The sequence below is a fragment of the Giraffa tippelskirchi genome, chromosome 1, assembly GCF_054371585.1.
Source record: "Giraffa tippelskirchi isolate mGirTip1 chromosome 1, T2T-mGirTip1v1.2.pri, whole genome shotgun sequence".
NCBI classification, from domain to species: Eukaryota; Metazoa; Chordata; class Mammalia; order Artiodactyla; family Giraffidae; genus Giraffa; species Giraffa tippelskirchi.
Window position 1 is genome coordinate 46,805,463 of NC_137275.1, and position 14,359 is coordinate 46,819,821.

At 40.0% G+C, this 14,359-nt stretch overlaps 1 protein-coding gene across 5 annotated transcripts in view; it reads right to left on the reverse strand.

The window, feature by feature from the left end:
• The window catches only part of ATP10D (ATPase phospholipid transporting 10D (putative)), a 129,734-nt gene that overhangs the window by 44,466 nt on the left and 70,909 nt on the right, over window positions 1-14,359 (reverse strand). For all 5 annotated transcript variants that reach the window (XR_014082179.1, XR_014082178.1, XM_081590589.1 and 2 more), the window contains one exon: window positions 6,527-6,765. Coding sequence is in view for 3 of the 5 variants with exons in the window: in XM_081590589.1 (XP_081446715.1) it covers window positions 6,527-6,765 (239 nt within the window). In the remaining 2 variants the exon portion in view is untranslated. The remainder of the gene's footprint in view (window positions 1-6,526; window positions 6,766-14,359) is intronic.

Here is a 14,359-nt window from a genome sequence, read left to right on the forward strand (position 1 = left end):
CCTCAGTTACTTGGAGAACCATCCCTTCCTTGAGGATCCCCTTGCCAAAGTTAGTTACAAGAAAGTGGCAAGGTCTGATGCTTGGGAACCTTGTTGCACGGAATTGATGAAGGCTATGATGATACTGACATCTAGTGAGTATGACAGATGCCACAGGCTGGAGCAGTATTTCCAAAGGCATCTTTCTCAAAATGTTTATGCATATTAAGCAAAACCCCAAAGAGTTCCATACTAAAATAATTTTAAGAAATGTTTAAATAGGTCTCTCTATTGTAGCACTTCTAAGAGTGTTTAAAAGGTACCAGGAATCTCCAAGAAGAAGCCAGTATGCAGGTTTTGGCAATGTTACCTCTTAGAGACATTTGCTCTTTGGAACACGATCAGGACTGAGTTACAGACCTTAGAAGCAAACAGTGATTTTATTGTACTGATGATCTCCACACTGATGAGTAACTGGCTTCAGAACATCAGAACTCTACTTCATTCTGAAGTTACTCTAAGACTAATGACAGATTTGTAAGTTCCATCTTGGTGACAAACACTGTTGACATAAGTCAATCTAATGTGTCATTCAGGGAATTTAAGAACCAATGCTGTGGCCATGAGAATAAAATAAGACATGGACCTGACCAAAGATGGGACTCTGATTGGAAACTGTATTTACAAAAAGAATTGTCAAAATAGATGTGAGGAACTCAGGATCATACAAGACCCTAAAAGCATCAAAAAAAAAAAAATATTATAAAGAAGAACCCAGAAGATTTAAGGAATGAGCCAGGTCAAAATGAAGATGCAGGAACAAAATATTCTTCCCTTTAGTTGGTGTCTCTAACAAGTTAACCCTGAGTGACTAAGGTGTTCGGTTCCTAAACTCAGGAGAAAGTATAGAGTTATCACACACAATTCTTATGTATAAGATGTTTTTTTTTTCCTTCTGAGATCCAAGTCTTCCTCATGGATATCTTCTATTTCAAACTTGACTTTTGCTTTTTTTTTTTTTTTGTCTGTGATGGACAGCTCCTGCCTTCTCTGAACTCCAATTAACCCAAGAACCAAATCCACACCATCCAGCTTTAACCATGTATATGTACTTCTCTCCCCACAGGGTAAGTTCCTATAAAGGAAGGAACCTATATCTTATAGATTTTTGCATACTTTTTAAAATTGAAGGACAGTTGATTTACAATGTTTCAGGTATACAACAAAATGATTCAGTTATATATACATCTATTCTTTTTCAAAATTTTTCCATTCTAAGTTATTATTTGGTATTGAATATACTTCCCCAAGCTATACAGTAAATCCTTGTTGCTTATATATTTTATGTATTCAGTTGCTCAGTCATGTCCAACTCTTTGTGACCCCATGGACTACAGCACGCCAGGCTTCCCTGTCCATCACCAACTTCCGAAGCTTGCTCAAAATCATGTCCATCGAGTCGGTGATGCCATCCAACCATCTCATCCTCTGTTGTCCCCTTCTCCTCCTGCCTTCAACCTTTCCCAGCATCAGGGTCTTTTCCAAGACCTTTTCATGTATAGTAGCGTGTATCTCTTAACACAACCACAACTTTTTTTTTATGTATAGTAGCTTGTATTTCTTAATCCCATGCTCCTAATTTATCCCTTCCCGCTTTCCTCCTTGGTAACCATAAATTTGTTTTCTACCTTTGTGAGTCTATTTGTGTTTCGTAATAAACTCATTTGCATCATTTTTTTAGATTTCACATGTAAGTGATATCGGGCTTCCCTGGTGACTCAGTGGTAAAGAAGCCACCTACCAAGCAGGAGATTCAGGCTTGATCCTGGGTTAGGAAGATCCCCTGGAGAAGGAAATGGCAACTCACTCCAGTATTCTTGCCTGGGAAATCCTATGGATAGAGGAGCCTGGCAAGCTACATTCCATGGGGTCACAAAAGACTCAGACACAGCTGAACGATTAAACAATAAGTAATATCATATGATATTTGTTTCTGTCTGACTTACTTCATTTAGTACAATAATCTCTATCCACGTTGCTGCAAAAGGCATTATTTCATTATTTTTTATGGATTTGTTTTAAACATATCTTATAGATTTTTAGATTCTTAACTCGGTACCTGTGTCAGCACCTGGCACATGGATAAGCTATAAAATTTTATTGCTGTACATTACTAACAAACATTTGCTGGTTTTATATTCCATAAAGTGGGAGGATAACAGATTAAAAAGATGTTATTCTTAGAAAACAAAGACATAACCCCCTCCCACTTGACCTCAAATAGACATTTTTTTATGCAGTAAAAAATTGTATACTCATAATTAGAGACTACAGAACATGATGTAGACAGCTTCCCATATTTAAAGTAAGCCTTATCTGTTTCATGGTGGGAGTACAACATCTTAGTCCTAATCTTAGACGGCATCTGGCTATTTGAAATCTTACATTTGGTGCCATGATTCATATAATGTCTTCTTACCAGGCTGCAGATTTCACATTCACCTTTCCTTCTCCCTCTCTCCCTCCCTCCCCACCCTCCCTCTCCTACTTTCCTTTCTTCATTTCTTTCTGTTTTCCCTCCCTGTGCAAACCCAATTAAAACAAACACTGGCCAAGACTTTTTGCTCTCTCAAAGTGTCTGCCAAAGCTTTTCCATAGTCTTACTGTGTACTGAATGTTAACTCTGTTTTCAAACGGAGAATGACTTGGACCCACTTTGTTTATGCAAAATCGAAAATGTCCAAAGTTTAATAATGAACAAAGATACTCCACGTGGGAGATAACGTTGACCAAGATCTAACACTGTGCCCTGTTGTTCAGTAGCTAAGTCGTGTCCAACTCTTTGCGACTGCATGGACTGTAGCCCCCCAGCCTCCTCTGTTCATGGAATTTCCCTTGTAAGAATACTGGAGTGGGTTGCCATTTCCTTCTCCAGGGGATCTTCCCAATCCAGGGATCAAACCCATGTCTCTTGCTTGGCAGGTGATTCTTTACCACTGAGCCACCTGGGAAGCCCAACACTGCACTCTACTCCTCCTCTACTGTCACCTGTACCTAAGGTTTTTATCTCATTCCTGTTGTCACCCTCACTCCAATCTTAGGGACTCACCACTCCATCTGGACAACTTTGGCTTAAATATAGATACAAATGCCTTCTGCCTCAGATCCCTAAATACCAAAGACCTAAAAGAAAAGACCAAGGCCAATAGCCACACATGCACAGCTCCTCCTCCCCACTACGTTCTCCCCGGTTGTGTGGTTCTGAGCCTTTGCACACACTACGTAACTGTCTGCCCTGAGTGCTTTTCCTTCCTTTTCTACTGTGTAACCCTCTACTCATTAGTTTAATCATAAAATAAGTTTTACCTCTTTTGTGCAGCTTTTCTTGATCCCTTCTCATTCCCAGAGAGTTGATGATTCTCTTCTTTGTGCCTTTTTAATACTATGGATTAACTACCATTATTGCATCTTCAATACAGGTCTACTTATATGTCTGCCTCCTCTATCAAGAGCAAAGCTGAAAGCTGGGGATGTGTCTTATCCATTTTATATGCCAGGCTGTAGTATTATGTCATTGTCTTCCATTACTCCATTAATGGAATATTCCTCCATTTATGGAATATTTACTCCATAAATATTTATTATTGATCTATGGTATCAGCAACACCTCAAGGAAAGAGGGGTGCACAGAACATATGGGATCCTGGGTGCATGGAACTGACATCCTAGGTGGGGGAGATAAATTAACCTATAAATAGATGGTTCTAGATCCAGACAAGTGTGCAGGAGATGGAACATACTTTGGATTGGGTGGTCGGTGAGATTTACTGAATTGTACTAACATGTTGAAGAACTGATGCTTTCGAACTGTGGTGTTGAAGAAGACTCTTGAGAGTCCGTTGGACAGCAAGGAGATCAAACCAGTCAATCCTAAATGAAATCAACCCCCAATATTCATTGGAAGCAGTGATGCTGAAGCTCCAATACTCTAGCCACCAGATGCAAAGAGCTAACTACTGGAAAAGACCCTGATGCTGGGAAAGATTGAGGGCAGGAGGAGAAGGGGATGACAGAGGTGAGATGGTTGGGTAGCATCACTGACTCAATAGATATGAGTCTGAGCAAACTCCAGGAGATAGTGAAGGACAGGGAAGCCTGCCGTGCTGCAGTTCATGGGGTCACAAAGAGTCTGACATGACTTAGCAACTGAACAACAACAAGATTTACTGAGGAGGTGACATCTAAGCCGAGACCTCAGTGAAAAGAAAGGAAACAGGCATATAAAGATCTAGGAGGATAGCACTCCAGGTAGAATGAATAGCATGCTTGCTGAATGAAAACTTCTAGAGGATTAAAGAAGCATAAACACTGACTCACAAAGTCAAGGTTTCTATTTCTAAAGTAGGTCATGTGAATCCAGGACTCAAGGTCCTCAGTGTCATTCTAACTCCTGAAGCTGGCACATCTTTGCCAGCACTCTGCCTTGGACCCTCACTCTCTGACTCTCCCCTTGCCTCCCCCATGAAGGGCACCATCTTAACAACTTTTCACTTCCAGACATCACAGCCCTCACTGTGCTTTCACACTGGTGTTCTACAACCTGGGATACATGAATAGACTTTTAGTATCATATGTACAATTTTCACAGATGTCAGCTTTTCAGGTTAAAGGATCTATAGTTTTCTCAAAATAATCTTTAGTCTCCCAGAGGGATAGAATTGGCTTGCCTAGAGCAAGCACGAGAGATGGTCTCATATCTCAAGGAAGACCTCGTCATCCTATATGTAAGGGTCTGGTATTCAAAACACAAAACAAAGCAGCAACCCCAGAGAAGCTGTATAATCAGTACAACACGTGGAACTGGAGTACAAGGCAAGTAAAAACAAAACAGATTGAACAGGAAGACTGAGCCTGTTGAGCGGCTTCAAATAATGATACTTTACTGAGAGCAGACATGGGAGACTCTGACCTTAGATGCCAAGGATTCAAGGTGATGAAGTCCTTGCTCTCAAGGAGCAAGGTCCACATAAGAGGCAGAAATAAGGCCAATGTATGTGGACTAAGGGACTGAAGGGCAGGAGGGACTGTGTAAACAGAACTTAGAAACAAAGAGTCTGAGAAGTCTTCGCAAGAAATGATATTTAAAGAAGTATTTCATCAGATCTGGTAGACAGAGGTAGGTGGTGAGGGGAGAATGAATTTTAGACAGGGGAAATGGTACAAAAACCATAATGACTCCAAATTAGGAAATAATCCTTTGTTCCACGAAGAGAGTGAGGCTGGATCGGGAAACTGAGGGGGGAGGCCGTGGCATAGTCCCACCTGGTCGTTAGTATCCTTGACTTGCGGGCAAACATGAGTCAATGTGTGGTTAACTGCAGGTGGCTGGAAGAGGTAAAAGATCAGCAGAGTAATGGGCAAAATTGATAAAACAGAAGAAAACAGATATCTGCTTCTGATATAGTCTGAAAATGAGTACAGAGAAGAGGTTGTATGCATTCTTTACCTTTTTTTTTTTCCTCAGAGGTTGGAGAAAAATTAAGTCCAGATGTTTGGAATAGTTTGACATATGGTAATGATAGGATATAACAGGTATTATATCCTTAGAGCCAAAGAAATGCATTGGATGAGTTTCAGTGAAATGATCTTCCTAGATTCTAAATTGCCCTATTTGTTGGAACTTTGAAAAGAGCCAGATTCCCCTCAGGGCCTTTCCAGGACAAATGAGATCCCTGGGGTATACTCAGATCATATCTCTACTATGAAAGTCTACATAAATTCAATGCAGAAACAAAAGTCTTCCCAAAACTGTTTATTTCTTGTTATGTCACCTATTTCAGAGATCACCAACTGCTTACCAGTCTCATGGCTAGGGAATCCTCATCTTGAATGAGGATAAAGAATAGTTAATGAAATGTGGAGGGCAGAGAGGGCAGTTGAAAATTTATCAAAGTGATTTTAAGTGCAGCAAAAGTTTTGATTTCTAATTCCTTCCCACAAGCATCTTTCCACTTTCCCATCTTCCACATGGTTCTTCCTCCATATTTTCCTCTCAGGACTTAAGAACACACCCTCTTGAGCTCTGTATAGAAACACTAGAAAATGATCTGCTGAGGACTAGGAATGGGGAAGAGGACACAGATTTGGTGGGATTTCAGGGAGGATTACAAAGAGATAAAAAGGCCTCGGAGGATACTGAAAAGTCTCTGGATTTCACCATCAATTAGACACACTTACCAGTGTATGAGATACCCCCAGTAAGTTGTGCTGAAAGTGAGCCATGATCATTAAAGCAAGGCAGCTTTCTCCAGGCTCAGAAGTGACTGACCTTGACCAGAAACATGTTTTTCAGAAATGGTATACTATCTCTTGACACTGAACTATCTCCAAAATTAAGATATTGTGAATATGTGGCAATCACACTGAACTTACATAGTCTCTTCTCAGGGAGAAAAGACAACAGTGTGTGGCTCTATTATAATTATGAGAATGTTCTTTCATTATTCATCGTGGATAGACAAGTTTCAAGTCACGCATTCACACTTACAATGGGGCTACTGAAAGCAGCCTGTCTGGAATGAGGCACTTCACTGGCTCCTTCTCGACTTTCTAGAGCAAAACAGCTCCCAGTAAGATGATTCGAGGAGATACTTCCTAAAGGCCGATTGAGAACTGTCCTGCAGCTCGGAGCCCTCGGTTTCGCCATATTGCTGAGGGAGCCACTGGGAGTGTCGGCAGAATCTTCATCTTCAGAGGCGGCTTCCTGATAGGATTCCAACCTCTTGGCTGAAGGAAAGAAAACCACACTGGGTCATTCCCTGAGATGAAACACTTACAGGTTGAATATATCAAGCATTTTCTTAAATAGCTATTTCACATGATCTCCTCCTTTTTTAAACTTGGCTTCCAAACTCCTCCAATACTCTGAGTTAATGAACTTGTATCATTGAAAAAAGTAGCAGCAGTGAGAGAGGCCACATGAATTCCTTCCTTCACCACCTACATACTCTTCCTTTGTGGTGTCATCTGGTTCCATCTTTAAACTATTATCTCTGTGCACATTTTTGGCACATACCTGCCTGGTTCATGCCCTTACCCCCTTCAAGTCTCCTTGAAGTCATGTCCCTTTGCCAGTGAAAACTTCTCAGATCTAACCACACTGTTCATTACATATCCTACCTCAGAACTTACCACTATCTATACATCACAGACCTTATTTTTAATTCTTTAAATCATCCATTAGAATATAAATTCCAAAAGGGCAGAAAATTTTGCCTTTTGTTAATGTGATATTCCTAAAGCCCAGGGCAGGGGTTGATACTCAAAAAATACTAGTCGAATAAATAATGGACATCTTAAATCTGGTATGGTAAATGTAGACTGCTCCTTCTCTTCCCCCAGGCTCCCCTCAAATCACTCTTTCTCTGGTCTTTCTCATGTTTGTAAACGGCACCTAAATATCTACCTAGCTATTTATACCAAAAATCCAGGATTATCCTTGATTTCTCTTTTCTTCCTTATCCCTAGTATTGAAAGCATCACCAACAGCTGTCTATTATTCATCTAAAATACATCCCAAATATCTAAACTTCTCTCCATCTCCATCACCTTAATCCAACCCACCATCATCTCCCAAATGGACCAGAACAACAGCCTCCTGACTGGCCTCCTTGCTTTATGTACTCCACTCCTGAAACAGTAGCTAGAGTGATCTTCCAAAGATAGAGCAGATCAGACTACTGCCCACACAAAACTTTCCAGTGGCTTTACAGTTCACCTGGAATAAAATCTGAATTCCTTATCTTGGCGTACATAACTCAAAATGATCTGGCCTCTGATGACCTAACTTTCCTGATCCCTCTTCTACACTAAATCTAGCCTCACTGGCCTTTCTTTACTTTGAAAACTGTCAAGCTCATTTCTGTCTGAGGGCCCCTATACTAGCTGCTCCATCTGACTGGAAGGCTTTTACACCTGAATTCAAAGACCAAGCCATTGAGATCTAGGCTCTGATATCCCCCCTAGAGAGGCTTTCCTCAACCAACCCATTCAAAGTACACCTTCTGTTCATTCTGTATCCTAAAGTGTAAGTAAATGTTAGTCGTGTCCAACTCTTTGAGACGCTATAGACTGTAGCCTGCCAGGCTCCTGTGACCATGGGATTCTTCAGGCAAAAATACTGGAGTGCGGTACCATTTCCTATTCCAGGGGACCTTCCCAACCCAGGGATCAAACCCAGCTCTCCCGCACTGCAGGCAGATTCTTTACCATCCAAGCCACCGGGGAAGCCCAATCACTCCATTTTAATTCTCTGCAAAACAATTTCTAATATTTAATATTTTTTATTTAAAAATTAATTAACTTGTGATAATTTTCTCCAACAGAAGTTCTATGAGAGGAGGGGCCTTGTCTGTCTTGTTTATCATTATGTCCAGTGTCTGGAATAGAGAGTAGACAATCAAAAACTACATGCTTGTTTGGATTGCTAGTTATCTGTATGCATGCCAATTCTAGCTACTGAACAGGTTTGGCTTTCAAGAAGTTAATTTATAAAATAAAGAGCATCTGGATATTCTATTTATTTTAATAGCTTTTGTCTATGTTTTTAAGGACAAGGAGAGACTAAGAGGCAACATGGTGATTCTGTGTTCTAGGACTAACTCTTTCAAAGAGTAAGTGGCTTCCAGCAAATCACTTGCCTTTCTAGGCCTCTGTTTTCTTACTGGAAAAATGAACGATTTGGACTCAATGACTTCAAGATCCTTTCCAATTCTGCAGTTCTGTAAGTTTATTATATTCTCTGCCTAAAAAAATACAGACTATTTCCCTGTATGTCCTTTGAACTTCAAAAAAAGATATATTTATTGCATCCCCAATACTCTGAGGTTCTCCATTCTTACCCGTGCCTTTGCTGAAGATAGCCATTCTCCTCCTTTCTACTTACCTCAGTCCTAGTTCCTCACTGAAGACCTCTGCTTCATCCCACTCACTCATATCACTTTATAGCTTAGATGTACTGCTAAATGTTACTATGTGCCAGTCGTTTGTCTCATTTAATCACTGTAACAACCTTCTACAGTAGATATTATCAATACCTTCATTTTATAAATAAAGAAATAAAAATTCAATAAGTTTCCCCATCTCATGAGAGTGATACAGATCAGTTTTATATCCAGTTCTATTAAACTCCACAGCCAGTGCTATGAGTCTTCTAAATATAGCCAAAAAATTAAAATGGTCAATGTTCCCTGCTTGACTTCAATGAGTCCATGTTTTGTAGTTTAAATATTATATGAATTAATGAACAAGGGTATGAACAGACGTACGAATAACATCCCAAGCATCGAGGGAAAATCTACTGTAGGATAGTGCATTAGCACTTACTGAGTACCTCCTTTTCATCAAGTATCTTGCTAGGTCCTTTCCTTTTTTAATTTTTTTATTATTATTATTTTCCCTTCCTTTTTCACACTTTGTCTAGCTTTCTTTGCTGATCCTTGGCCACTTTGCCAGGGCCACTGCCTGTGATTGTACATGCTGTGCTACATCCTTTATATAAACAACTACATATAGTTGTATCTGTATATATTTTACCTTTAAAATAATGTTATTGGCTAGAAATTACCTCTGTTCCACTTTGCAGCTAAGGAGAGTAAGACAGTAAACAGTTCAGAGTGGGTAGAGCTGGGATCTGAATTTGAGTTTTCATGACTCCAAAGTCAGGCAAGTATCTGCTATATGTCCTTGGCAGTTACTTACAGGGCCTCCCAGGTGGCATGAGTGGTAAAGAACCCACCCACCCATGCAGGAGACATAAGAGATATGGGTTGGGAAGATCCCCTGGAGGAGGTCATGGCAACCCACTCCAGTAATCTTGCCTGGAGAATGACATGGACAGAGGAGCCTGGCAGACTACAGTCCATAGGGCTGGAAGGAGTCAGACGTGATTTAAATGACTTAGCACAGCACAGCGCAGTACAGCACACAGTTACTTGTATACAAGAGGTTAGCTCAGTGATTCTGAATGAGGGTCAAATTTATCCCCTAGCAAACATTTGGCAATGCCTGTTCATAATCTGGCTATTACATCTCGGGAGGAGTGCTATGCCATGCAGTGGGCAAAGGCCAAGAATGTTTCTAAATATCTTAAACAACTCCCCATTAAGACAAAGTCATCCAGCCCAAAGCGTCAGTAGTGCTAGGTTGATAAATGCTTGAGTAGCTAAAAAAACTTACATATTGACAATGTGATACTATTTTTAAATAACTAAAATACTATACAACATATATAAACATGAAGGTTATACTTTAGGAATTTCTCATAGTCATCATTAGGGAAAGCAGTCATCAAGGAACTGTGGAATTAGTATAGAGCCAGATAGCTGAGCTGCTCCTGTAGGATGAACATGCTCAATAGGGACTGATAAAACTAAGAGTGAAACAAAAAAAGACATGGAGCAACTCAATCTTTAATCATTTGTGGGAACCTATGAGAAATAAATAGACCAGTAAAGTTACAATGTGATTCAGAAAACAAAGCTACTAAGAGCCATACTTTTAGACTCTGAAATTTTTTTTTAAAAATTGAGCATGAGAAGCAAAGGTTTATTATTATACTGATAAACAAAATCTATCCAAATGATCATCAAGACTTTTATTATGTCTCCTAAAGTAGACTCTAAAAGTTCCATGAACACCTCAAAGTGGCAAGAGAATTCTTGCCTTCCAGCTCATAAGAGAAAATATACAAAATCCATAATGTTTCCTCTGTCTCAAGGTAGGTACTATGTTAGACGCTACATTAACTACTTTATTTCTCTCTTATTTAACCCTAATCTCTTTTCTCTCCCAATGCTCCTGTTCAAACATCCAGTAACCTATTCACAGCCTATTATTTACATTTATGGGATATCTGGAAGCACTAGCCTATGGAACAAAACATTTATCACACTTTTCAACGTGCTCTCCAAAGGGCCAAACACAAGGATGAAAAGCATAGGACGCTCTAATAAACTTCTTCACTACATCATCCCCATATCCTCCATTGAACATTTTGTTATGAACTAATTGTACAAACATTTCCAGCATTCCAACTTTCACCTGCTGTAAACAGCACACTCAGCTGAGTTTCTTTCAACTGTATCATCCACACAGCCTTGACACAAAGCCTTTTATTCCAATTCCTCATATTTCCAGCATTCCAAGAATTTCTGGGTCAATATCTTCAAAGCCCCAAACCTTGATCAGTGCAAATCCACCTCCAAAACTGACTGCTTGAAAATCAAAACAATATAGAAAGGCAACACTGACTTTAAACCTACGACACTTAAAAAGGTATTTTTATGTTTCCAGGTGTCCCTCCCACGTTGGACCATGAGCTTCTCAACAGACAAGCCTATCTCTTATTTTGACAACAATCATTACGACAACAATATGCTCGGTTGCTCAGTCGTATCTGGCTCTTTGTGACTCTATGGACTACATCCTGCCAGGCTCCTCTGTCCATGAAATTTTCCAGGCAAGAATACTGCAGTGGGTTGCCATTTCTTCCTCCAGGTATGACAACAATACTAGCAACTAATATTTATAAAGACTTTATTCTGTGCCATGCTCTACGTGCCTTTTAAAAAATATATTTACTCATTTAGCTGTGCTAGGCCTTAGTTGCAGCACATGGGATCTTTCAGTTTCAGCATGTGGGATCTAGCTCCCCTGACCAGGGATTGAAGCTGGGTCCCCGGCATTGGGAATGCAGAGTCTTAGTTACTGGACCACCAGAGAAGTCTCCAAGTGCTTTTTCATAATTTACCTTCTCTTAGCTCTTAATCACCCCATGAAGTATATACTGTTAATATCACCAATCCTTTTTTATCATAGCCCAGAGAAATTATATCACTTGCCCAGAGTCACACAGCTTGCTGGCAGTGAAGATGGGAGTCAGATTTAGAGGGCTTGATTCCAAAATCCTTATTCTTAGAAACCACTAAAGGCTGCCACTACTTCCATCAAATTTACAAGCTTCATCATAAAGGCACTGTGCAGACATATCCAAATTGAGGGCCATCCTACAAAATCCCTAAAGAGTGCCCCTCAGAATTCTTGAAATGAAAAGTAAAATGAAAGCATTAGTTGCTCAGTCGTGTACGACTCTTTGCGACCCCGTGGACTGTAACCCGCCAGGCTCCTCTGTCCATGGAATTCTCTAAGGCAAGAATACTGGAGTGGGTAGTTATTCCCTTTTCCAGGGAATCTTCCTGACCCAAGGTTTGAACCAACCAAGGTCTCCTGCACTACAGACAGATTCTTTACCATCTGAGCAGTCATCCAAAAAAGGAAAGGCCAAGAAACTCAAAATCTAGAGGCACCTAAATGATGACTAAGTGTTACGTGGTATCCTGGAAAGGGTCTGAGACAAAAAAGACCCTTGGTAAAAACTAAGGAAGCTCCAATAAAGTCTGGATTTTAGTTAACAATGAAGTATCAATATGGCTTCACTATTTGTGACAAATGTATCTTAAGACTAATGTAAAATGTTAAGACAAGGGAAACTGGGCAGGAGGAACATACTAGAATGCACAATATCTTTATAACTTTTCTGTAAATCTAAAACCATTCTAACCTAAAATGTTTATTATTAACATTTTTTTTCGGTAATCTTTTAAAGGAGTTTAAAAAATTTTAATATGCATACAAGTCACCTGAGGTATTGTTAAATGAAGATTTTAATTGAAACTTTAAAGAGAGGCCTGAGACTGCATTTCTAAGATACACCTGAGTGTTGCTGATGCTTAATCCATGAACCAAATTTATAAGTTGCAAGGCTTTAAAACAAGAAATGGTATTTAGTTCATCAAATGTATTTAGTTCAACTGCATAAGAGTAAGGGGTTATTTCCCAGCAGTAACATTTTCAATGGAAATATCTCGTAGGCAATTCTTTTGACAGAAAATCCTGAAGGCTTAACTAATTTTCATTTCAGTGAAAATAAGACCTCAGGGTTAAGTTCTGGGGAAAACTAGTCTGTATCATTATCACTTTCAGCACTGAGAGAGAGAGAGACAGAGAGAGAGGAAAGTGTGTGTTTGTATGCATATGCTTGTTTTTAAACCATTACAGACAAGAGACTTGTCTCTTGAGGGCTTCCCTGATAGCTCAGTTGGTAAAGAATCCACCTGCAATGGAGGAGACCCTGGTTTGATTCCTGGGTTGGGAAGATCATCTGGAGAAGGGATAGGCTACCCACTCCAGTATTCTTGGGCTTCCCTTGTGGCTCTTCTGGGAAAGAATCCACCCGCAATGCGGGGGACCTGGGTTCAATCCCTGGGTTGGGAAGATCCCCTGGAGAAGGGAATGGCTACCCACTCCAGTATTCTGGCCTGGAGAATTTCATGGACTGTATAGTCCATGGGGTCACAAAGAGTTGGACACAGCTGAGTGACTTTCACTTTCAGAGACAAGAGACTAGGAGCTCTGAATGTATATATGGTAGAAACGTGTGGACAGGCACTGTCAACACCTCCCAGAGGTGGTGTAACACTCTCTGGTTCAAAGACAGGTATCTTACCAATTATAGTTCAGTCCTGGTAGCATTTGATTCTCAGTCACTCAGCACCTTCTTGGCACAAGGGGCCACAGAAGAGAAGTACTCACTGGGCAGCAGTGTATATATTGAGGGACAGGGCGAGAGAGGGCTGGTATCAGCTCTCCTAGATGCTACAAAATTAAAATCCCACAAATACAAAAAATAATACAGTGTTTCCCACCATATATTTTGTGAAACATTACTGCTATAAGATACTTCCCCAAAATAGGGATTTATAGTCAGATAATTTTGGAAAAGACTAATCTCACAAATGGACATAGGGGTTTAACTCCAGTGATGTTCCCTGCAGTATTGTTTACTACAGCAAATGACTGTTGACAAGCTAAACTAATGATTGATCAGCTACATAAATTGTGGCAATTATTACAATGCAATACAGCATAACCATTAGAAAAATAAGAAGAGAATGGAAAGGCAATCATGATGAAGTCTCAAGACAAATGGTTATAAAAGTCAAAGCACACTGTGATGTCTCTTTGTTTAAAAAAAAATATATTAATGTTTACAGGAAAAAAGACTCAAAAGAAAAGCACTACAGTGTTACTAGTAGTAACATATCACTCAGAGTGGTATGACCTCATCAAGTACAAAGAGGTGTCAGAACATCCCTGAGGTCAGAGAGATTCAAAACTGGAGGTTCCGATGCTTGTCTTGAAGAAGCGACTTCATGCTGTGGAGAGGTCACAGGGCAAGGAATGATGGGCTATCTCCATGAATTCAGAACAGACCCAAGTTGGCAGCAAGCAAGAAAGCAAGGGCCATAGTCCTACAACCTCA